At 50.4% G+C, this 10,549-nt stretch overlaps 1 protein-coding gene across 1 annotated transcript; it reads left to right on the forward strand.

Annotated features, from left to right (window-relative positions):
• Positions 1 to 6,038: 6,038 nt before the first annotated feature.
• On the forward strand, positions 6,039 to 10,026 carry HTR1B (5-hydroxytryptamine receptor 1B). The gene is made up of 2 exons (XM_005017869.4): positions 6,039 to 7,909; positions 8,877 to 10,026. Exon 1 carries the CDS (start codon positions 6,707 to 6,709, stop codon positions 7,844 to 7,846), a length of 1,140 nt encoding a protein of 379 aa, XP_005017926.3. The 5' UTR covers positions 6,039 to 6,706; the 3' UTR covers positions 7,847 to 7,909; positions 8,877 to 10,026.
• The last annotated feature ends 523 nt before the right edge of the window (positions 10,027 to 10,549 follow it).

The raw sequence follows: 10,549 nt of genomic DNA on the forward strand, positions 1-10,549 counted from the left end.
ATCACATCTATATTTTACAGTTAAGCATTCCCTTCCCCAGTAAACACAGAAATCCACTAGACATAAAGAAATACAGTTTTACAGACATCTATGACAGCTGTTAGTTAAACAATCTGGATAATGAAAAGATTGGAAAATAACAGGCCACATATTAGGTGGCACTCTGTACAGCAGCCTCATTAAATCACTGGGGTGAGGCTGCTGGATCTGCAGTTTTACCTGGTTATTTTTCTCAAGATAAAGTGAGACACAGGTCTGCTTCCAGTCAGTGACAAGTACCATTGTCTCAAATTTGGCAGAATCATAGAATCACAGAATGGTTTGGGTTGGAAGGGACCTTAAAGAACACCCAGTTCCACTCTTCCCCCCCCAACTCCCCCACCCTCACCCCCCGCCATGGGCAGGGGCATCTCCCACTAGACCAGGGTGCTCAAAGCCAAATCCATCTTTCCTTCAAACACTTCAAGGGATGGGGCATCCACAGCTTCTGAGTGACACAATTTTATTTATCTATCTCTTCTGAGGCTTTTGAGTCTCAGAGTCTTTGTTCTCCTCCTCAAAGAGAGAGATGCACAGACTATGACCTTTGCTGGCTAGATTATTCTTTGGTGGAATTAATTTCACACAGTACAGCATCCAGACCTAAAGTTTCATAACAGCTTCACACCAAGACCAGATTATGCTGGACCTCATAGGTTTGCAGAAACTCTCACTCATTACCAGAATGAGACCTTCAGCTGCACGCTACTTTGCAAAGCACTTCTGAGAGTAAGAGTGCATACCCCAACTCTCATGAAGGACTTCCTGACCTCATCAAGCTCTGGCATCCGAATAGTGCCATAGCCATTTGCTACTGCTTTAGTCCTGCTGCCAAAGTTTGCTAATGAAACCGAGCCTACAATATTTTTGTGGCCTTCAGAATTTCTTCCTTCTCTGAATTTTTTCATGTTGTAGGACCCTCTCTCTAAGCCTCTGTGGTGAAGCACAATAGTCAACTAAATTTTGCAACTGAGTCTCATACTGCAGAAGAAAACGCCAACTAGTAAACAACACTGACATTCTAAAAGGACTCGGATTAATGGATAAATTTTTTTATTAAATTAGCAGCCCATATCTGCATATCAGCAAAAGCCCCTTCTTTCTGATTACCTCCGGGAAAAAAGAAGACTAGAGAATGCTTACATGTAGTGGCAGTGGGCTTAGCACGTTACATTCTTTCCTAGATAAATATTAATTAACCATGCAGAAGAACCAGATTTCTAGTAGGAATAAATATTTGCAGTTCCCCTTAAGTCAGCGTTGACGTGTTTATTTCACATAGAAAAGATCTGATTCCTAATTTTCTGTAATTTTACTTCTTCACTGTGATTCACTTCACTGCACAAGCTTTCTGCATTAGTAGCTTGTTGCGTTAAAATGTGTGCATGCAGACTTTATTTTATTTATTTATTTATTTATTTTTACAGAGAGTTCAACATTTCATTTCTGAAAACTTGTTATTTGGGAACCATTTGAAATCAACCATGGATCCTGGAAGGAAACCCTTACAGATTTCACCCTCTGTTGCAGAAAGATCTGAACATACTGAAGTGGGCCAAAGCTTTAAACCCAATCCAAGTCCATACCTGAAAGTGGGTGATTTATCTTCTGCCAGGGCTGAGCATACAACATAACACGTTTTTCATTTGAATCCCTACAGAGTCTAAATGAAGGGTCCTTTCCCTTCATGCTGAACAGATGCCTTTTTTTTTTTTCTTCTTTTTTTTTTTTTTTTTTCCCTTACATGACAAACTGGAGTTTAATATTATGCCATCCACTTTCAGTCTTGGTAGGCAGCTGTGCCTTTTTGTTGTGGCATCGCGACTGTTTCCTATGGCTCGTTCCCCAGCAGATCTGCATGAATTTCATGGCAAACAGATCCTGGTGTGTTTAAAGTCCCTCAGGTGTACAACGAAACACTGCCTGAACCGTAGGGATGGTTCAGCCAGACTCTCTTGCTACAAAACAGGCATTTGCACTGATCTCCCTGCAAATTAGAAGCTCCAGCAACCTCAGATGGAAACCACAATAACAAGGTGGCAACAGCCCTTTTCACACAACCAGTCTTTTCTTCTGCTCTGTAGCAGAGCAGGAGAATAATGGACAGCGTGGAAGGAGAGGCGATGGGGCAGGATTGAAATGGTTTCCTGTGGAGCATCTCCAAGAACATCATTAACGAGCAAACCCCGTAACCGAATGAGGAACAGCTGCCAAGCTCTACTACTTCCTCCATAAAATGAAGTTTGTCAGGGTGGAAGCTGTATCTGGAGATGAAATATAGAGATGGTTTAAGGGGGAACTGGAGTTTCTTTTTTGTTTGACCCCACTTGTCTACTTAAAGAGTAATTGAATACTTCTTGCAGGGTATTTGAGTGCATTTTTCAGCACCTGTATCAGACCAGTATGAAGAATAAGGAGATAACTCAATCTGGCTTCATTCCTTTGGGATGAGAAAGTGTGTATGTGTGCCTACGAAGACCATGTGCTTTTTTCTTTTTCTGGGTCCTTTGAGTCAAAATCAAAACCAGCCCCAGCTGTTCCTTATAATTAAATTTCAGTAACTCAAGCTGGGTGTTTTTATTTTGACTAGTGACTTAAAAGTGTTGGCATTTAAATGGCCTCAGCTATATTGCAGAGTTAACATTGAGAAACTTCACATAACATATATTAGCGTTATTTGTCTGTTGGCAAACTCAACAAAATAGCACTGCGTTGATTTACATAGTGAAGGTTATCTTTGCTAACAGAAGGACTCAGAATTTCATTATTTAAAATATGAGGATGAATCTCATCACAGTGCAGGAGGCTACAGATGGCATTGCACACAACTTGCCACCTGAGGCAAGGGCAGAGGTGAAGTTTATATTGCGCACTTAGCCCCATGTTCAAATAAACCTAAAAGACCCCAAAGCCAAAACTGACACAAAATTATCTGTGGTCAGCCCAGATCTGGATGTAGGATGAAAGCTTTCCATTTCTGATACGTGGGCTTCTTTCTGCATGTCTGCTCTCCCTCTCTCTAATTTATTCATAAGTCATTGACGATATTTATGCCATATCAGTAATTATTCACGGGTGGTTTGTGATGCAATAAACCAGTAACATGCCTGGTTTTCATTGCAATTTCTGTACTTTGGTATTTTAGTACATGAAAACCTGCATATAAGAAGTATTAATAGTTGTACGCCAGCAGAAAGAAATTAATTTTATGCATGCCTCTGCACAGAAGCCAAAAGCTTCAGGAAATAGAGTCTCTTCCCATAAGCATCTTTTCAGATCCAGTTAGGAGAGGGGAAGGTAAACAACGGGCATGGCTTCAGCTTTGAAATACAAGCTTTGCAGTGGCAGCACAGCAGTGAGATACGATCATTCATGTGATAATACATATGATTCACAATATGTTTCCGACTGGTGCTCCAAGACTCTGGTACTTTTTATTGACGATCCAGCTGGCTCCTGCTTCTGTCAAGCCTTGCCCTGTGGGAGCCCAGCCACGGCATGGGGCTGTGGGCAGCCTGGCTGGGCACAGAGAAAGGGTAACTTCTGAAAAGCTGAGCACCGCCTGCTGTGACACGAATTCTGGGAACCACCACACACTGCCTGAAGTACCTGGGTGGGCACACGTCCTCACCACCCCACCTGCACAGCACCAGGTCCATGACATGGAGCACTGTTATGAAGCTGCCTTTACGTTGTAGCTGCAGCTATTTCAAACCCCAAACTGAAGCCCCAGGGGGAAGGATAGGGAATGACTTCTGAGCCTGGCAGGGGGACCAGCTTCCCATGGGAAGTCAACTGAAGTCACCAGAGCTAAACCTGGGAAAACCTGGATGAGCACGTTCCTGGCCGCTGGCAGGAGTACTCCATAACTGAGTAAAAACAAGGCAACATTGCAGAAGAAATCAAACAAGGAAGAAGAAAAGCATCTTCCTGCCAAGACAAAGAGGGAAGCAATGAATTATGATTACCGATAGAAAATAACCCAGAATTAATGAAGAAGAACAGCAAAAGCACTGCTTAGAGGAACACAAACATTTTATAGTGAATGACAACATCAAGAGGGTGTGCAGAACTCATCACCCATTCACACAGTATTTGCATTATATGACTTAGCTGAAGGCAGTGACCAGGTTAGAAAATTACCCTTGGAGGCTATGTAATTTTATCAGAAGAGCCTTCCTGCAAGTGGAAAACAGTTCCAAAACTGAATGAAGGGGATAGGAATCGGTCTTGTTATTGCTGGTGTTTTACATTTAAATCAGGCTCACATATGTAGCCCTTTTTGGGAAACATATTGAGCTATGGAGGCTAGAGGGCAGCTGCCAACTTAAGCACAACTAAATTCAGCCAGAAATGCTCAGCAAAACTGGAAGGAACAGCAGAGTGTATTAGAAACTAGGATTATAGAATCTTTGCCCAGCAAAGAGACCAGAAGGATGTAGATAGCACTGTATTATTATTTGTAACGTGGTAAAGCCTAGGGGCTCCAACCAATTACTAGGCTCCATTGAGCACAAGGAGACACCATAAAATAAAAGCATGGTAACAGACTAAACCTTATCCCAAGACCTCCTGGGAAAACAGAAAGGCTTGTTGGTACTTCACCTTTTTGACAGTTTGGTGAACATAGGCAAACCTCGACTACCACACTGATTAATCCAAAGCAATCCTCTCCCCACCTGAGAGAGAGCTCTTAAAAGAGCAGATCTGGGACAAATTTTGCAAAATGTCAAGCTTGTGTCCCTGCCTTTTGATCTCAGGGGACATGTAGATACTGAGCACATCCCAAGATCAGGGCACGCTGCCCAGCGCTGCGATGGGGAGGGGAAGGATCATCCCTGAGGACTCTGGTTTTCCCACATTGCCGTGCAGCCTCGGTTCTCCCTCAGTTTTGTGCTTCTTTTCCTGGATTTTCCTCACCCCTCTGCACCCCGATCCTTCCTCCCCAGCCTCTTCTTGCGATCCGTCCTTGACCTGCATCTTCTCAGGTCCGTCTTCCTTAAGGATTTCCAACAGGGTGATGAGTTTTCTCACCCATAAACTCAGCGTCCCAGGCAGAACAAAGAGGTGCCTTGCCCTGCGCGGTGCTGAGGGCAGACGTGGTGCCCAGGATGGACAGGGGACACAGACAGAGACAGGCTGCCTTGCTGCCACAGGGCAAACCAGCGAGGCAGGAGCGCTGAGTTTACAGGGAGCTTGGGGAGGCGGCGGTGTGTGCAGGTGCGCACAGACATGCCTTCAGGCTCAAAGCCTTGCCTCTCTTTTGGACGTTTTGTCGTGGCTTCTTTGGGAGATTCACTAGAGGGCTGGAGCAGGCATTTCACTGAGCTTGGAGTACACTGACCCAGCAAAAAGCCGGCTCGCCTCTCCTTTTGCGTGCCAAACTTTCTGGCGGCCGCAGAGAAGAGACGCCGGCAGGGGCTCAGTGACACGGACACACGCGATCCCCGTGCACCTCCTGTCCCCGCAGCGCCTTTCCCGAGCACTCGGGGATCCTGCAGGGCACTTCGGGGCGGTTCGCTCGCGGCTGTGCTGTTCCCAAGCACGTTACAAAGAAGTGAAATAAAAAGAAGGGCACGGAAGCTCCAGCCCGGGAGGCGCTGGATTGCTACGAGGCTTAAGCGCAAAGCGGGCGCTGTGCCCCGGCGGGACGCCCAGCCCCGGCGGCACCGGGACCCTCCGGGCTGCCCTTCCCCACGCTCCAGCAGGGACCGGAGGCATCCGTGGGGAGCCGAGCATCTCCCCAGCCCCACCGGGCTGCGGGGGGAGGCGGCGGAGGGGTGCCGCTCGCCATCCCCATCCCCTTCCCGACGCCTGCAAAGGCAGAGACGGGGGAACCGGGGGGGACCGGGGCGGTGCGAGGGGCCGGGGCGAGCCGGCCCCCCCCGTCGGGCGGTGGATGGGGGGCGGGAGGGAGGGCGCTGGGAGGCGGCGGCTCCTCCTCCGCGGGCAGGCGGGCAGCCCGCCCGGAGCCGCACCGGTTGCTCGGTGCCGGCGGAGCGGCGCCGCGCCGCGGGCTATATAAAGGGCGGCGGCCGCTCGGCGCTCCCTCACACCGGCCGGGCCGGTGCCCCGACAGCATGGCCCGCGGCGGGGCGCCATGGGAGGTGGTCTCCCCCCGTGCCTCCCGCGGACCCTCCTCTTCCTCCTCCTCCTCCTCCTCCCGCTCCTCCCGCACCCGCGGCTGCCGCTGCTGCCCGCTGGCCGCCGCGGGCTGCGCGTAAAGGCCGGGCCCGGGGGGGCGGCTCCGCTCCCCTCGCAGCCGTCGCGCCCGGAGCCCGGGGGGGGCCGCAGCCGCCGCCCGCGGGCATGCGGCGGCCCCGCTGCCTCTGCGGCCGTCGAGACGCGGAGCGGGGCGGCGGGCGGCGGGGCTGCGCCTAGGGGCGGCCGGAGCCCCATGCCCGGGGCTCGGCGGGGAGGCGGCGGGGCGATGAGGCGGCGGGGACAGCGGGCTCAGCCGGCCCCCGCTGCCCCCCGCTCCCCGGCCCGCGGGGAGTGAGGCAGCTCCGCGCTCCCGGAAGGGCGGGCGGGGAGGTGGTGCCGGAGCGGGGATGCTGCAGCCCTCCCCCGGCGCCCACGGGGTCCTGCCGGGGTAGAGCCCCGCCGAGCCGTGCCGTGCCGTGCCGAGCCGAGCTCCGCCGTCTGCGGGGGCGGCGGCCGCGGAGGGATGGAGCCGGCGAGCCCCTGCCGGGCGCCGCTGCTCCCCGCCAACGACTCTTACCACGGGCGAAACTGCAGCGCCGAGGAAGGGATCTACCAAGATGCCACCCCCCTCTCCGGGAAGATCGTGCTCGCCGTCGTCCTGGCGCTCGTCACCCTGGCCACGGTGCTCTCCAACGCCTTTGTCATCGCCACGGTCTACCAGACGAGGAAACTCCACACGCCGGCCAACTATCTCATCGCCTCGCTGGCCGTCACCGACCTCCTCGTCTCCATCCTCGTCATGCCCATCAGCACCGTGTACACTGTGACCGGCAAGTGGACGCTGGGCCAGATCGTCTGCGATATCTGGCTGTCCTCGGACATCACCTGTTGCACGGCGTCCATCCTGCACCTCTGTGTCATCGCCCTGGACCGCTACTGGGCGATCACCGACGCCGTCGAGTACTCCACGAAAAGGACTCCCAAGCGGGCAGCGGGCATGATCGCCCTGGTGTGGGTCTTCTCCATCTGCATCTCCATGCCCCCCTTGTTTTGGCGGCAGGCGAAGGCCGAGGAAGTCTCTCACTGTGTGGTGAACACGGACCACGTCCTCTACACCGTGTACTCCACGGTGGGAGCCTTCTACTTCCCCACTTTGCTGCTGATAGCCCTCTACGGGAGAATCTACGTGGAAGCCAGATCGAGGATTTTGAAGCAGACGCCAAAGAAAGCGGGTAAAAGACTAACTCGGGCTCAGCTGATCACGGACTCCCCGGGGTCGTCCTCCTCCGTCACGTCCATAAACTCCAAGGCCCCCGAGGGATCCAGCGAAACGGGCTCGCCCGTGTACATGAACCAGGTGAAGGTGAAGGTTTCGGACGCCCTGCTGGAGAAGAAGAAGCTCACGGCCGCTAGAGAGCGGAAAGCTACAAAGACTTTAGGGATTATTTTAGGAGCCTTCATCGTCTGTTGGCTGCCCTTTTTCATCATCAGCCTGGTGTTGCCTATTTGCAAGGACGCTTGCTGGTTCCACATGGCCATCTTTGACTTTTTCACGTGGCTCGGATATCTCAACTCCCTCATCAACCCCATCATCTATACGATGTCGAACGAAGACTTCAAACAAGCTTTCCACAAACTCATACGTTTCCGATGCACAAGCTGAAAATGTTGAATGCGATGTGTTCGCCGGGGCTGCCCCCATGCACGCCCGTGCCCGACGCCACAGGTGGGTGTCCCCCGGCCCCCCCAGCGGCGGTGCTCGGGGTGGGAAGGGGCGAAGGGGGCGGGGGTCGGGAACGGCGGCGGGGAGAGGCGCGGTCCCGGCTGGGCAGGGGTGCTCTGTGCCCGCCTGGAGGGTTGGGGGCGAGCCCCGAGGCAAGAGAGTGCGTGTGTGTGTGTGAGTGCATGTGAGGGTGTGTATGGGTGCGTGAGTGTGTGTGCGTGTGTACGAGTGCGTGAGTGTGTGCGTGTGTGTGCATGCGTGTGCGCGTGCATGTATGTGCGCGTGTGCTTGTGCGTGTGCACGTGTGTTCTTGCGTGTGCCCGTGCATGCGAGTGTGCGCGCGTGTGTTCGTGCGTGTGCTTGTGCGTGTCGCACGGCTGCCGGGGGGTGACTCTCGGCAATCGGCTCTCTCCCCCCCCGCCCCCCCCCCCACTCATTAAACCCCCGTGCCGCCATTTCGTATGCTAATGCCCGGTTTAGGCTAATTAGCGCATGCCGAAGGGCGCACTCGTGCCCGGCTGCCGCTGCCCCCCGCCGCCGCCTCCCGACCCCCCCCGGGAGCAGCAGCCGGGGGCCGGGGGCAGCCCCGCTGCCGGCGTCGGTTTCCTTATTTATTTATTTATTATTAGGAAAGGGAGGAAGGTAGGGCAGGCCCTAGATTAAGGCTGCTTGTAAAGTTCAGCCTACTTTCTGGCCTCCTTACGGCTCTGACTTGGGCTGGGAATGGAGTCGGAGTCCCGGCCTGAGCCGGGAGCAGGGATCCTTAGAAGAAAGCTGCCCTCCAGCCACCGGGAAAGGCTCCACACCTTCATGTTCCTCGTCACTCGCTGAAAAACCGTGCCTTTCTGCGCCTCTGACAAAAGTGGCTGCCAGCTAATAGCTCTACCCGGTGCCACGGTCTGCAGAAGACACGCTCGCCTTTATTGTGATACTTTAATAATTCTGCCAATCTTTTGCTTTTTGTCTGCAGAATCAAGTTGCTATTGTAAAGACCCACTGCTTGAAACTTCCCCAAGCCAGTTGCCAGACTCATGATGCTGCAAAAACGTCAATACATACTGCCACCAAACTGCTCAGCTCTGCATTTCAGTGTAATGACTCTGGCAGAGATGCTGTTCCAATAGTCACGCAGATCTGTTGCAAAAAAAAATAAAAAATAAAAAATAAAAAAAAAAAAGAGGGCAGCCTCGAATCAAGGTCTATAATTCATCTGGACTGAAGAAAAAGTTTGAGAGTAAACTCAATTTATTTTGCAGGCTTAACTTCTTAATTTGTTCTCCAGCCGGTTGTAGGGGTGTGCACCAGAGCACAGTTGTCTCTGTCTGTGTCGGTAGCGTAGTTGTACTTCTGCACACCTGTAATTTCTTTCTTTCAGTGGAAAGAGTTGCTCACTCATCATGAGCCACAGAAGAAGGAAAGACGGAGGCTTAAAAAAATTAGGAGCATCACAGTAAACTCTGTAAATGACTCCTTCAGCTGAACGTGTGTGAGAAGTGGCAGTGTGCAAAAGTTATATTTGTATTTCCAAACAATAGCAAATGCAAGTACTGTAGAAACGAGTTGTAGACCTGTTCAACTGCACTGCATATCTATAGCCTGTCCTCATCGTTGCCTTCATAATGTAAATACTTCTTGCTTCTACTCCATAACTCGAGAGCAGAAAACAAGAAGTCCAATGACCTTTTCCATAAACCAGCTGGGAATAGAAGTAGCAATTTGCTGTTGTAACCATGTTTTCCATTTTGTGTCAGTTGCACACCCTTACCGCATGAACCACTGCAAAATTTAGAACTCTCTAAGTAATTACATTATTGTCTATTTTGTAAGAAGTGAAGCAGTTTGCTCTTTCAGAAGAGCTGTATCACCTGCAAAATAAATGCCCATGAATCATGAATAAAATAATGTTATTGAAATTGGTCTCCTCCCTATTTCCCCCAACTTTTTTTTTTTTTTTTTTTTTGATCTGATGAGACCTTAAGAAAGGTCTATGTACATTCAGCAGTCAAAGTTAGAGTTTCAGGATATGGTCCACCTGCTGTGATAGAACTGCATTGATTGTTCCTCCTATGTGTAAATGAAAATGAGTATAAACAATAAAACGCTTTACTGTGTTCTCAAGAGTGTTTGGTAGCAAGTGTGTGACTGGAAGGAGTATTTATTGGTTTACCTGGTTTCTCAATATTGACTTTTTAGGTAAATGATTTGATGAGTCACTCAAGAAAGCAACTGATGAAGGCTGAAATTGCAAGCTTCGATCAGTGGTCAGATTTTTAATAGGCAACTTTCCTAACCAGTGCTGTTAGAGAAAACATTATTTTTATATAATCCAAGATTAAATTTTTTTTTTTTTTCTTGACAAATATTTTTCTTAATCCATTAAATGAAGCAAAACTTTTTTTGTACTTGGTGGATACTGTACTTGATGTTCTCTTAAAACTGTATATATCAGAAATAGAAATTCGAGTTGGGGGCTGTTGTAAAGATTGCAAAAACTTTACATGATTTATCTACCTATTGTTCTTCAGAGAGTTATTCAAGTAATAAGGATTTATTTACCCAATTGAAAAGTGAAAAAGAACCTGAGCCTCTGTGCCTCTGCAACTCCCATTAACTGTAAAGAGGAAGAAGTGTTCATGGGCAGGA

The sequence above is a fragment of the Anas platyrhynchos genome, chromosome 3 (genome assembly GCF_047663525.1).
Source record: "Anas platyrhynchos isolate ZD024472 breed Pekin duck chromosome 3, IASCAAS_PekinDuck_T2T, whole genome shotgun sequence".
In the NCBI taxonomy this organism is placed as follows: domain Eukaryota; kingdom Metazoa; phylum Chordata; class Aves; order Anseriformes; family Anatidae; genus Anas; species Anas platyrhynchos.